The sequence below is a fragment of the Poecilia formosa genome, unplaced genomic scaffold (genome assembly GCF_000485575.1).
Source record: "Poecilia formosa unplaced genomic scaffold, Poecilia_formosa-5.1.2 Scaffold393, whole genome shotgun sequence".
Lineage (NCBI taxonomy): Eukaryota > Metazoa > Chordata > Actinopteri > Cyprinodontiformes > Poeciliidae > Poecilia > Poecilia formosa.
The window spans coordinates 316035-330924 of record NW_006800332.1 but is presented as its reverse complement, the minus strand read 5'-3'; the positions used below and the strand labels follow the sequence as shown (position 1 = coordinate 330924).

At 38.0% G+C, this 14890-nt stretch overlaps 1 protein-coding gene across 1 annotated transcript in view; it reads left to right on the top strand.

Annotated features, from left to right (window-relative positions):
* The window catches only part of dpf1 (double PHD fingers 1), a 59451-nt gene extending 47187 nt beyond the window's left edge, over window positions 1–12264 (top strand). Inside the window, exons 10-12 of the mRNA XM_007575987.2 lie at window positions 4721–4833; window positions 7690–7771; window positions 8776–12264. Coding sequence (XP_007576049.1) covers window positions 4721–4833; window positions 7690–7771; window positions 8776–8846 — 266 coding nt within the window. The 3' untranslated portion in view covers window positions 8847–12264. The remainder of the gene's footprint in view (window positions 1–4720; window positions 4834–7689; window positions 7772–8775) is intronic.
* Window positions 12265–14890: the final 2626 nt, after the last annotated feature.

Genomic DNA, 14890 nt, shown 5'->3' with positions numbered 1-14890 from the left:
TTTCGTCTAGTACGAGATTTAGCCAATTTGATCTTAAAGGGTTAGCTTGGATTTTTAAAAGTGAGGTTCTGTGAAGTTATCATCAGTAATAGTTCCCCTGTTGTCTGACATATGACATCTGTCCTACACAGATGTCATATGTCAGACAGATGATTTTAGAAAATAAAACATGTGAAAGTAAAAATAATTATACTTGTGGGATGCAGCAATAAGTCAGCTGATATTAATCACGTTTACAAGAGATTAAGTTTTTTTCTTTTAATGGTTTGAAGATGTGGGACGTATCAATTTGTCAAAGTGCTCTAACTCCACCAAGAGAGAAGTAAAGTTTCTGTTTGGCCATAGTTTGTGCAATGAGGATAATATGTTCCTCTGCCATTCTTGGTCTTAATAACTTAACTTTAGCGTAGAAAAACAGCAACAAAGTTAACAACAGTCTATTGAAAAAAAAAAGTTAACTAAAACCTACTACAAATACTGTTCTATATTTTGGTATTTGCCTGGTCCAGGTGAGGGATCTATTATAGAAAATAACCTTATGGAACCTCAACAAAAAAATCTGAACTATCCCTTTAAAAACTAAAGGACCATGCCATTGTTTTTTGTATTTTAGCCCTTTAAATAAAAGTCAGAACATCGAGTCTCTGATAACTTTATAGTGTAATGTTTTCAATCTTCTGAGGCGTTTTTTGTGACCGCGCTATTTCTAGTGATTACATATCTGATTCTTCTACAGTGTGAAATCAGATTGCTTGAAAGAAAGCTAAAACATAAACAAAAGTTTTTTATTCTGTTTTGCTGTTCTTTTGTTTGTTTTTGTTTTCTACAAACAAGGTGCGCATGCTCTAAAATATCACATATAAATTCCCAGAACACAATATACAAATTACACTGCCATTCTGGCTGAAAGACTATGAAGTCACAATTACCCAGTTACGGCAAGTCAGAGTTTTTATTGGAAATTATTGAGAATGTGAGGTGATTGTTTTTAGTGTAACCGTCCTACAAATGAGGGGTTTTTAACATCACACACCCCTGATCAAATTATCATTTAAAAACTCAAATTACATACAAATGTATCCATACAACTGACAGATTTAGATTTAAAGTTAATGTTTCTTCTGACTGGAAGTAATATTAATGTTTCATGGTGACCCAGCAAATATCCCGATTTGAGATTTTGTGCTGGAGATTAGATGAAGGTAAGGAGGGCCTTCTGTCTCAAAGACTTGGAGCTCATCACCAGACAAAAAATACCAGCTAAGACATGTAAAAAGGATGTTGTAAGAAAGGTTTGATTGCTGTATTAACATTTTAGAGATTTATGTCTCAATTTGTGTCAGAAACAAACTTTCTGATTGATTGAAAATGATTTTACGTCTAAATCTGCCAGATGTACGAATCATTTCAGGCTTAACTTTTCATGTTCATGTTCATGCATTTGGCAGTCGTTTTTATCCAAAGCGACTTACAAATGAGGATCTAAGTCAATAACAAAGCTGCCAAAAAGCTGCCTAACTATAGTTTCATACGTGGATATGGGCTAGTAGACTTATGTTCAGCTAGAAACCTTGAAAACATCCTGCTCCCTAGTACTAAGAGTGAAATACTTTTAGATTATTTTATATAAATAGATCCAGTGAAATGCCATATTTGAACAACCTTGTACAATACAACATATTTCCCTAGTTGTCATTTTATAATAACTGACTGTTACATAAGTCTACTGACATCTCTGAGAGTGGACGTTTCCATTTGCTCATGACTGATGCTTTTATAATAAATGATTGTGTTATTTTCCCATCATCAAACATGTTTTGCAACTGAAAGTTATTGTATATTTTGCTTGCATGTAAAACCACAAAATGTTGTGTAATTGGTGCAGAACTTTTGTATCTATCTCTGACTGCATGTACTGTATAAAGACATATATATTTATTCCGTCCATCATTTTATTATTCTGAAAAATAAAAAATCAGTGAACAAACATTACTTCTGTGAACTGTAGTGAATGGGCTAATGAAAAAGCATTGGTATGGTCCCTTTTCTGTAAAACCGCTAACATGGAAGGTCATGGCGGCTTAAAGAGTTGTAAAATTTATTAAAAGTTTACAGCACTGGCCACATTTCTTGGCACTCCTGGTAATATTGTGTAAAAAGCCTTAAAAAATTATGTTTTGTTGTAAGAGTGTAATCTTAAACTCAAACATTTAGAAAATTCCACTTAAATGAGAATTTATTCACTTGGGAGAAAAATCCCACCCAAACAACTAATTGTTTTTGAGAAAATGACACAGTTGCCAATTGCCTGTACCACCTCCTGAACCATTTGTGTGTAACTTTTGCCATATTTTAGGTTCAATACCTTGTTGAAAGACCCATTGATGACCCACATTGAGTTTACTGGGAGAAGTTACCAGATTTATTTGCGAAAGTGTCCTGGTTTTCAACAAATTCACAATACCCTGTACTCTTAACAAGATTGAAACAGACCCACAGCATCATGGCTCCTCCACCATGCAGTACTGTGAGGGTGAGGGTTACGTCTACATAGTTTTCTTTTGTTTTACTTGAACTCCCTACTGTTTGTTGTCAAAAGTCTAAAATTTAGTCTCTGCTCAGAAAATAAGAGAAAATGGTTTCAGTTCAAAGTCCCAGTACAGTTTAGTTGACTCCACAAAGTTACATTTGTGATGGTAGGAGGCATGATTCCCAGTGGTTGGCATTTAGATGACAGAGATGCTTTTGTTGCAGTTCTCCAACACTGAGCTCTGCTTGTGGTCTGTTGTTCAAATGACTGTAGTATGAACATAAAAACACTTCAGTTCTATTTCATTTATATACATAGTGAGGTTTGCCAATAACTGTACCACAGGCAATTTGGCTAAAAAATATTATTCCTCAGTCTTAAAAGTACTGTCATTGGAAGTTACATTTTTCTAAAAATCTATATATTTTTCCGTTGTAATAAAAGATGACTTACTTTTAAAGCCTTTTTTCAAATGTTTACCAGGGATGCCAAAAAATGTGTCCATGTCTGTTGTAGTTAACCAAGAAAAACACAGGTGCATCTAAAAAATTTGAATGCTGTGAGAAAAATCTAAATTTTTTTGTCACTCATTTTAGAAATTGTTGCACTGTAATTGTACATAAAGCCAATTATTTCAAGCCTGAGTTTCTAATTTTGATGATTATGGCTTACAAGTCAAACTTGAAACCTAAAGCTGACCTGTAATGGAAGCACAGGTTGTTTTTGATAGCCGCATTCAGGACATCTGCATTGTTGGGTCTGGTGAGTCTCATCTTCCTCTTGACAATACTCCCTAGATTTTCTGTGGAGTTCAGGTCAGACTAAATTCCTGGCCAGTCAAGCTCAGGAACACCATAGCCACTGAAGCAGCTTTTGGCACCTTTGGCAATGTGGGAAGGTATGATGTCCAGCTGGGAAATAAAATCAGCATCTACACAAAGCTGGTCAGGAAAACGAAGCATGAAGTGCTCTAAGCTTTTCTGGTAGATGGTGGCTCTTTACTGTGGACTTCAGAAAACAAAGTGGACCAACACCAGCAGATGACATGGCACCCAAACCATCACTAATGGGGGAGAACATACGCTGAACTTCAAGCAACGTGAATTATGTCCGTCTCCACTCTTCCTCCAGACTCTGGGACATTGATTTGAAATAAAATGCAGAATTTACTTTCATCTGAAAAGAGGAAGTTGGACCATTATGCAAAAGTCCAGTTACTTTTCTCCTTAGTCCAGGTAAGACACGGTAACCCATGTGTAGGATTTGACTGTGTGTAGTGGCTTCTTATGCTCTGCCTCCAGCCTCAATACACTCCTTGGAAAATTACCCCAAATTCTTACATTGATTTTGGTTGGCAATCCTCTCAAGGCTTCTGTTATCCCTGTTCCTGGTGCACCTTTTTCTATGACACCCAACTGCTGATGAATATGCTTGAATACAGAACTCTTCTTTATCTTTATCAATGACCTTTTGCAGAGGGTGTCAATGACTGTCGTCTGGACATTTGTCCAGTCAGCAGTCTTCCCCATGATTGTGTCATCAGATGACCCAGAGTGAGAGACCGTCTAAAGACTCAAGAATCCTTTTGCAGGTGTTTTGAGTTAATTAGCTGATTATGCTGAGACACAATGAGTTTCCAATAATGAACTTTTTCACAGTATTTAAATTTGTGACACACAGAATTTTGGGTTTTTATGTAAGCCATAATCATCAAAACTACAAGAAATGAAGACTTGAAGAATTCACTCTATGTGTGATGAATCTATACAGAATGAGTTTCGCTTTCTGGAATGAGTGACAGCAAGCGCAGAGTTTTTCATCATATTCAAGTATTTTGGGATCTGCCTGTGAAGTGAAAGGATAAAATGTGGGCAATAAGCTTTAGAGTACTGGAAAAATGCATTACTTTTGCTGAAATGACTTTTTTTTTTTAAATTTACTTTCTGAATGCATAACTTTCTAAGTTAAACACTGGCTATTTCATTATTTCATTATTATATTGAATGCAATTTCTCTTGTATGACACAATCGAGATTGCACAAATAATATAGATGGTGAATGATTGTCCTAGAAACACAGAAGCAATGACAGTAAAAACTGTGTGGTCATGTGCTTGTGTGCACGTGTTATGTTTTTGTATGTGCGTGCGTGTGTGTGTGTGCGTGTGTGTGTGTGTGTGTGTGCACCCAGGCCACCCGTCCTGTCTGCAGTTCACAGTGAACATGACGGCTGCGGTGAGGACTTATCGCTGGCAGTGCATCGAGTGCAAGTCCTGCAGCCTGTGTGGCACCTCTGAGAATGACGTAGGATCCCTTCATTATGCTACATAAACACATGTGGCTGCACACACACACACACACACACGCCCACGCACGCATGCACACATAATACACAGTCATGCACACTGTACACTCAGTGTACAAGCACATCTGAATTAATTAGAGACCCTTAAAAGTTAATTAATTTTTGTAGCCTATATATAGATTCATTACACACAGAGTGAAATATTTCAATCATTTATTCTGTTGATAGTAATAGTTTACACATAATGAATTAGTACTGTTAAAATATTGCTGAAAAACAAATAAAAATTGACTAAAAATTATACTGAGGTAGTGTAAGCTAAATGCGTTCAATACGTGCTCCAATTATTGCATCAATATAGTGTGACAACCACCTTAGCTCTGCTGAGGTGTAAATTAAGCTCAGGTCGTTTTGATGGCAGCCTTCAGTTAAAATATTTAGTTGGGTTTTGTGTCTCTCCTCTTCTTCTTGTCTCACCTACACAGCTTTTACGTAGGGTCAGGTCAGTTTGCTGTCTGATCCAGCACAGTTCCACTATGGCCACTAAAGCAGGCGACAGTACTTTGGCAGTCCAAAAAGCATCTTCAAAAAGCTTGTCAGCAGCAGGAACCATGAGGGGCTCTAAGATTTCCTGGTGGAGTCCTGCTCTGATTGATTTGGACTTGATTAATCACAGTGGACCAAAATCAGTTGATGACGTGGCTCACCTAAACATCACTGACTGTGGAAACTTCTGCGGCCCTCCACTCTTCATCCAGACTCTGGCATCTTGATTTGGAAATGAAAAGCAAAACATACTTTCATCTGAAAAGGTGACTTTGGGCCCCTGAGCACCGGTCCAGTTCTTCTGTCCCTCAGGTAAGATGCTTCTGAAGCCTTTGATTCAGGAGTGACTTAAAACAAGTAATGCTGCTGCTGCAGCTCGTCTCCTGGATGCATCACTGCGTCTTGAAGTTCTGACTTCAGCTTTGGTCCACATCTTGTAAATCCCCCTGAAACTCTTAAATGAGTTTTGCTTCACAGTCCTCCCACGGCTGTGGTCCCAGTTGCTTGTGTACTTTTTTAAAACCACACCATGCTTTTTTCTTCCTTAACTTTCTGTTAACATGGAGTATGGAAGGACACAGCATTCTTTGGACATCAAGATTTTTTTTTTTATATAGATTTCAAGTCAGCAGTCTTTTCTGTGACTTGGTACAGTTTCCCATGAGACTTCTTTATTAAAAATTGGTATTATGTAATATTTATATTTTACTAAAATCTATATTTGGAGTCATAATCCTTAGTATAAACCATCCAAAACATAAGTTTTGAGTCACAACACATGTGCCACAACATTGTGCAATTAATTTAAATATTAGTTTTATCTTTGGAATGGAAGGTAAAACTAATGCATTCCATAAATTACTCACAGAATGTAATATTTCAACTCTTGTTTCTTGCAATTTTGATGATTATGGCTTACAGATAGTGAAACTCAAAGTCTAGTGCCTTAGAGAATCTGAATATTACATATAAACAACACAAAATATATTTTTTAATAGAAAATATCAGGCTTCTGAAAAGTATGTTCAATTCTATGAACTCAACACTTGGTTGTGCATAAATTACTGCTTCAATGCGATGAGGTATGGAGGTATGAACAGCTGGGCAATAAAATCAGTATCTACACTAAACCGGTCAGGAACAAGAAGCTCTAAGCTTTTCTGGTAGATGGTGTGGACTTCAGACAACCCAGTGTACCAGAACCAGCAGACGACATAACTTCCAGAACCATCACTGACTTTGGAAACGTCACTTTGGACTTCAAGCATCATGGGTTCTGTTTCGCTTCACTCTTACTTCAAACTCCTGATTTCCAAATGAAAACCATATTTTAGTTTTCTCTGAAAAGCGGACTTTGGACTGCTGATAAACAGTGCAGTTTTTTTTTTCCTCCGTAGTCCAAATAAAACGTTTACAATGTGTCTGGGTCAGGGGTCACTTTACACAAGAAATGCAAAAATGTAGCTCATGTTTAAGAGTCATCTGTGCATAATCGCTCTTACTGTGCTGACTCCAATCTCAGAGCAATCTTGCTGAAACTCCCCACAAAATCTTGACAATCTTCTCATGCAGTCATCCCTCTCACACGTTGTTCTTCCACTCAACTTTCTGTGAACACACTAGGACAGAGGTCTGAACAGTCAGCTTCTTTAGCCATGACGTTTTGTAGCTTACCCCCTTGTGCAGGCTGTTAATGTCAACTCAGTGTTTTTCCACATGGTTGTTTAGCCTACTGACCCAGAGCGAGAGACTGTTTAGAATTGATTTTATTAAAGATGTACTTGTGTTTGTAAAATAAATTACAAATCTTTTTTTTCACAGTTTTACTAATTAATTAAATTTCTACCACATATTAAAGACATTCAGGTAAACATTCTGTTTCTGCTTTCCGTAGAATCAGTTTTTAAGTGGATTTAAATGTTGTTTTAATAACTTGTAAGAAAACAAATTTATCAGCTTGTAGCTGCTGATGTTAATAGTGTTTGATCCAGGACAGATACAGTTTCCTAAGCATTAATTGCACATACAAAGAAATAATTAAGACAGGAGTCTAAATGCAGATATTTTCCAGTGTGTTGCTGGAGTGCAGGATTTAAAAAACAAACTCAGGAAATTAGCCATTTCTTAATTTTTCACTTTAACTCCCTCCTTGAAGCCCACACTGTTTCCAGTGCTTATTAAAATCAACCCAAATTTACAATTCCCAAATAACCCAACACACTTAAATCTGTGCTGTTAAGTCCTGCAGCTATCGTTTCGAAGTTGTTCATGTTACTAATGTTAACATCTGTTGTTCTGTTGTGTTGTAGGACCAGCTGTTGTTCTGTGACGATTGCGACAGAGGCTACCACATGTACTGTCTGAGTCCTCCCATGTCTGAACCACCAGAGGGTACGCGCTAACAGTTGGTTCATTAAAACAGTCTTGTAGTCGAGTGTTGCTGCTTACGAAGGAGTTCACAGGCCTGGTTTTGGTCACACTGCACCAACCAGAGCTGTCATCTGAGAACATTTTAGCCATCAGTGCAGAATAAACGTCTTGTCTTTTTTTTTTTTTTTTGCTCTCAGGAGAACAGCCATGTTTTGTCTTATGCTTTCATACAAAGGGGAAAATATAACAGAGAGGAAGCAGCAACTCTTTGCTGGAACGTCTTAATCTGAATGCACCAGACAGGAAGAGAGGGGAAAGAGAAAGATAGACAGAGAGAAAAAGCAGGAGAGAGAGAGAGACTTGGCACTGTGTCTATGATCCCATTAATGGTGCAGGAACATCTATTTAAATCAAACTGTCATTTTTTTCTACATAAGATGGCTGCCTCAGGATGTTTGATGGCGTTGTCATGGAAATGAGTTGTGGAAAGATAACCTGTTTCCATGGTAAAAGTGGCTGAAGATACACCAACAGTGCCACTTGTGTTTAACGCTTGGTAACAGTGTCAAGCTCTGCCCACACACATGCGATGCCTTTTAATTTAGAAGAAGCAAGTTCTGAAAGCCAGCCTCTTGCTGGAGGTGAACACTCGAGGCTTCCGTCTCACGGATGGCGAACTTACATGGTGCACGCTTCAGCATCTGCGCTGCGTTCAGTGCTCTCTGCGTCTTCAGGCAGGATTACCAGCCACTTGGAAGTATTAAAGTTGAGGTAAAATTTAGCTCTGGCCTGCGAGGTCTTTAAGAGACGTCACAAAGTCTCGAATGTCACTGCAAACCAAACTATTTGTGAAATCCCCCGCATCTACAAAATCACAGACGCAGCGTGTGCACGTCTCTTCGCCGAGCTTTAATTTACAGTGTTACTCGGCTCTCTGTGTGAAACAAGAGATTAATCCAGCAGGCTTTACGATCGCAGTGATTGAACGTCTGATCTGTGATGTCGCTGATCTGTGTGCCTTACAGGGAGCTGGAGCTGTCATCTGTGTTTGAGACAACTGAAGGAGAAGGCCTCAGCCTACATCACCCTGACTTAATCTGCAGAGCACGTCCTCGTGGCCCCTGGCCCTCTCCCAAACCACCTCTCTGTCGCTCCTCCCGTGTTCTTCAGCATCTCCACCTCTCCCGTTTTACTGATCTGCTCGTCGGCAGAGTCTTCGCAATCTGCCCCTGTGACCTTTGGAGCACGCAGATTACCCACAGCACTACGCCTGCTCTCGAGCGACTCTCCAGCGGCGAAGCCACACTCCGTCCTCTTTTGCCCCCTGAAATTCCCTTTTGTGCTTGACCCGAACTCCAGCGTCCCTCTCCTCTGTCTCAGCAGAGGAATTCATCAGCCGGCAATAAGTTTGTCAGCAAGACACACACTTCAGCCCGCCAAGGGCACTTCTGAGGCATACTACTCCACAGGAACCCTCATAAGGGCCCTCGGATGAGCCCTAATGATCTTCAGCTGTGACTCTCTCAAGTAGTGAGTGAAAATTAATAAAACGGTGACATGTTCGAGAGAGGATGAAGCAGTGGAGAGCCATGGAGCAGTGCGTCTCAGTGTTTTTCCAACTGTGAAATGTACATTCAACCAAAATTTTATTTTCTTCTCTCTGTCCTCCTTTGTGTACGGCAGAGCTGCAGAGACGCTGAACTCTCCTCTGGTATTTGTCTGGATGTCTTTTTCCACCAGGGAGTAAATTGTACAGAATTTAATCTGATTTGATTTTTGAACCACACATTCATGAAAAGACTCGGCTCAGTGGTAAATAAGAGTCATCCGGTCAGGAAACTCAGACCACCTTTGACCTCACCCTTTCTTCTTTCTGTGCATGGGGTTCCCACAACTTAATGGTGCATTTTGGAAATTGACACTGAAGGTTTTTAGTGCATGGTTTTGGCTCCTGGATGAATGGAGAGAAGGATCAACCCCCCCCCCTCCCCGCCCCTCCATTCAAATCAAACTGTGTATTTGAAAAAAATAACAGTTTTGGCTTAGCATCTCTGGCGAGCCCTTACCTGACCTGCATATAACCTTTCCTCCCATGAAACCGTGACTGTGAAGCCAGTGCAAGACTGTAAGACTTCTGGTGATTGGTGTGTTGTCTATGATCTCAGAATGTAGGACTGGTGTGTGGAAATATGCAGCTCTCATGCAGAGGCCCGAAAACACATTTTCTATGATTCCTTTTATTTATTTGTGTTCATTTGCATGTTATTATTTTTTATTTATTTTTTTTTTAAAAAAAGGACTTTTAATTGAAATGGAAAGGAAAGCACACTTAATTCGCAATAATGTGTTTGTGATACAAACTCTTTAGCCGCCCATTGTAACTCTGTTCTGTTTGTGCCTGTGTCTTAGTGGATTTCTTTGAGCAGTGCAGCCAGTGACTGTGGCCAGTCAAATATCAGTTAGATCTATGAAGAGGTCAAAGACCGAGTGATCTGAATGTAGAAACGGAAGATTTAACACCGTAGGCAGACTGACTGAGATGCAAGTCCCGCTGTAAGTCTGAAGTACAGAGTAAAGTTCAAAAATTCACATTTCATTGTGCAACATTTCACAATGTTACACAAGTGGACATCGTCTGGCGCACAATACACTGTATACGAAAACAAATATGTTTCCCTTTAAAGCTTTATAGCTGTAAAACAGCCTAGTAGCTTATTCAAGACAAGCTATGTTCTGAAACTGCATACCCTGGGTAGAAATCTATCCCAGACATGAACCTTGGTAGGACACTTTTGACATTAACCCTGAGCTTTTGGTTTGGAGTGCAGTAGAGGGAAGATGCCAAACATTTTGAAATTAGTTGACTATTCACACCGTTCCACTCATCACAGATTAAATTGCTAAATACGCAATTTTTTTCTGTAAACTTTAATGAGTTCCCTCATGTTTTGCGACATATTTGGGACACTAAATCCTCCAGTCAAGGTATATTTCATATCATAACTGCGTATTGTCAGCACGTAGCTGTGTTTACAGCCCTCTTTTGGGTGACGTTGCACTAGCTTTTTTGTTTTTATGCATCAGCTGTTATATGTTTCTTCTGAATTTAGGGTGATTTTTAATTTGTTTTAAAGTGTGACTGCATCAAAGGTTTTATGACATGTGTAGATCCTTTTTATCTCTTGTCTTTAACAAATGCAGTGATTACAGAAAATCTGCATTTGACAAAGATTGCACAGTTACATCTTTCCACACAGTTTGAAGTTTACTTAATTAGGACAAACTGATTTTTGATCCTTGTTGTTTTATTTATGTATTTATTTATTTTTGTTGACATCAGGTTTAGCAGGCTGATTTTCTTTTTAAATGAGTCCTTTGTGCTTTCTCTGACTTTCTGACTGAGTGACAACTCCCACATTGAAGAGTGTTTTTGTAAGGGTGACATAGGGTTTGGACAAGATGCGTTCACTGAATGCGGAAAAAATGGCTTTTTGAGACTCCAAGAATCTGAGCACTGGTCAGGGCCTGTAAAGCTGGAAATGAACAGATTCTGGTCACCAGACAGTTAATGGACTGAATTTTTATCATCTTTTTTTTATTATGTTTTCTATATTTTTGTTTTCTAGCCAAACTCGCCAAGCATAGCGCTTTACATTAGCGCCACACTCACTAACACACACTTTCATGCACCAACACACATATCGCTTGGCAACTTGGGGTTAAGTGCCTTCCAGGAGGAAGCTGGAATCAAAAACTTTCAGATTGCAACTAACTACTCTTCCTACTGAGCCACAGTCGCCCACACAGTCATCATCATTTCAGTCTTATCGTCTCAAGTAAAAGGGTGGAGATGTCATTGGTTATAGGACATCAGGGTTGTCACAGTCAACTTAAAATCATCTACAACTTCTGACTTCCAGAAACTTTTACTGTTTTTTCTTTTTTTTCTTTTTTTTTTCTTTTTTGATAATATGTTAGACTTAAACTGCTACAAAACTATGAATTTAATGCTTCGTTATTCTGATTTCACTGTTTTTGTTCCATTGAGGATCTGCCTTCCCCGGTGCAAGGAGTTGTCCTGACAACTTGTCTGTCATAGTCATAGCACTTATTCAGTTCAGTTCAATTCAATCCAGTAATAGACTATTGAGCCTGAATGGTAAATAAACAACACTACAGTGGCTGCAGTGCACTTCTTCAAAAGATTATTAATTTTTTTTCTGTATAAAGCAGCAACACTGACAGTAGCCTGTAGAGGATGAACGAGACTCGCAGCATCCGTGAGTCTAATTTACCTAAACAACTGAAACGTACATGACAAACAGCCGTCAAGGTAGTTAGGTTCTGAAGTATGAAGGTTTAGGGTAATGTAATGGAAACAAACTTGTAGGTTGTTTACATCTTTATTTACCTATTAAAGAAGTTAACACTTCTATTTTTTCCCATCATGGATAGCTTAGCCATATTTTCAAGATGTGTTCTTTAACTTAAACAAATCGGGAGCAGAAAAAAAACTGTTTTACATGATACATGGTTACCACCTACATTTTTTAATTGTTCAGTTGTCATTAAGGTGACCTTTGCTCATTTTTGTGCCATGGTTTTTTTTAACTGTTTTAGCTGCACTGCTCTTGTCCTGCACCCTCTTAGAAGACTCCATAGTGAATTTTGAGACATCTTTTGTATCATTATGTTGCTTTAAAATACCCCCCCGCCCCTCCACTGTACTGGAAGAGCAATTCTTGACCATCTGTTGGCTGTGGCTTTATGGCTTGTTTTTCAGAGCTGTTAAGTACCAGTTTAATGGTTAGGTAAAAACAGCCAGGCCTCTTTTGAACGACTGATGCATCTTTCCTTGTAGCTGTGACAATGTAGATTAAGTGAAAGAAGTATAAAGTTATTACAAGTGATTACAAATGCAATTTAAGCAAGCCCTTGATGTAAACATGCATATGAATTAACGCAGTATGGCTGTGGTGTTACGTAGCTGGTCATGGTCATCTGCTGGAAGGTTGAATATTGGAGAGAACAGATTCATTTAGTTCTTCATTCACTGAAGGAATAAATTAATGTTCAAAAGTGTACCAAATTATTACATCACTTTCAACTTTAAGCTAGCTAAGAAGATATCAGACGTTTGGGACTTTCTCACTACAAATTGTTAATAGGAATAAAAAGTGTAAAAACAACATTTTAAACCAAAGTTTTAAGAGTTTTTTTTTTCTCTAAAAACTCTAAAGCCAGTCAGAATTCTCCAAAGTGCAGTACTTATATGTATTTTATTACGGTTTCTAAGAAAGATTTTTCAGTGGCTCTACTCAGTCACTTAATAGACCAAAGCAGAAAATCCATTTTCATGAATCGAAGTACATGTTGCACTTCTGATGGACTCCTGCTCTGCATGGAAATTCAAAAAGTGTGAAGTTCACGGTGTTCCACTGTGACAAGACAGGGTACATTTTGCCATGATGTCACCATTTTATTATTTTTTTTATCATATTTAAGGATCAGTTGACTAAATGGGAAGCAAATCTCAAGGTTTTATGAGTAAATCCGAGTGGTCAGATAATTATTAGCCAAATCAGTCAGAGCATAGGTCAAGCTATGAGTTTCACTTTCAGTTTCAAGCCTTCAGCATGCTATGGTGAGTGAATCTTCATCAGTACAATTTGGATATCAGTGTCTAGAAGCCTAGTATGACAATAAGTAATGTTATTATTCCAAACTTGTTGCCAGTATGAGGTATCCTAAACAAACATGACTTTCTGGCTTATGTGGTGATCAAATTATGTGTGCTACATTGCCAACGGTGTAGTGAGACCACGATGGTGTGTTAATTTTATAAGGCATTGCGCTATTAAAAATAAATAATAGATCCAGAGTAGTTTGATCTAGGTATAACATTCACATACCACAATACATTAACATGTTATTTTCTATTATGTTTTTGGCTTAGAAAGCCATATTGACTAAGACTTCATAAATGGGAAACCATGCAACTACAGTATTAATTCGCTCTTCCTGACGTTCTGATTTTTCCAATACCTTCTGAGCTCTTTAACATCTTAGACACTGTAAACTGTGCACTAAAGCCCCATCCAACAGGCTGAATGTATTAACTGGAGTCAATTTATCTTGGAATATAATAGCTAGCAAACTTGGCTACTTAATGAGTCCTTCCCATTGTTAATATTGTACACACTGAGAATAAAATGACAATATATATTGTGATATATTTTACATCCCTGAAGTAGGCCAAAATATGTTGGTATGCTAACCATGTTCATCATGACCTCAGTATCCTTAATGAGCTTTTTTTTAAGCTTGCACTAAACAGCTCTCCTCTAATTTAAGGTCCTATTGTTTTTATCTATAAACAGTTTAACTGGATTTTTTAAAAGCCACTTTAATGGCCACTCTTGATGTGCAAAGTGCTGAGTGAGAAAGAGTCACTCAGCATTTCCAAATCATTTGCTGTAACGGAGCAGAACCACATTGATTTGTCTGATAGCTTTAAGCTCGGAAACAATAGCTGTAAATGTGAGAATATCTTCAGATCGGCAAATTACCATTTCACGCAATATTTTCCATGCTTATGTATAAATCCATACCACTCAAATTTGCTGGCTTTAATTAAAGTTGATCTTGATTAAATCATCAGCTTGTGCAAGCTTTACCCAAACTGTAGGATTGCAGGTGAAAGGTTATGCCACCACTTCAGATCAGAGTAAAATCCAGTGGTGCATGAATGACACATTAAGATACTACTTAAGCTTTCATTCATTATCATTATGTTTAGAGGTTTTTTTTTTTTCCTCTTTTGTGTTGTTGGATATTACACAGTGTGGACACATTTGGTCCTCAGGAGTGTTTTTGTGTGGTAGTGGGAATCCTACCCATGACTCAGAATTAGTGAAAATGCAAACTGAACCAAAATAGCTGTTTATTATTATTATTATTATTATTATTATTATTATTATTATTATTATTATTATTATTATTATTATTATTATTATTATTTTAAAGAAAAACAAGTTTCTAAGATGAACCAGTTGTATGGCACCATATTATGCAATGCTGGTCATTTCATCCCATCTCTATTTCATGCTTATGAGTGTATGGTTTCATATCTAGGAAAGG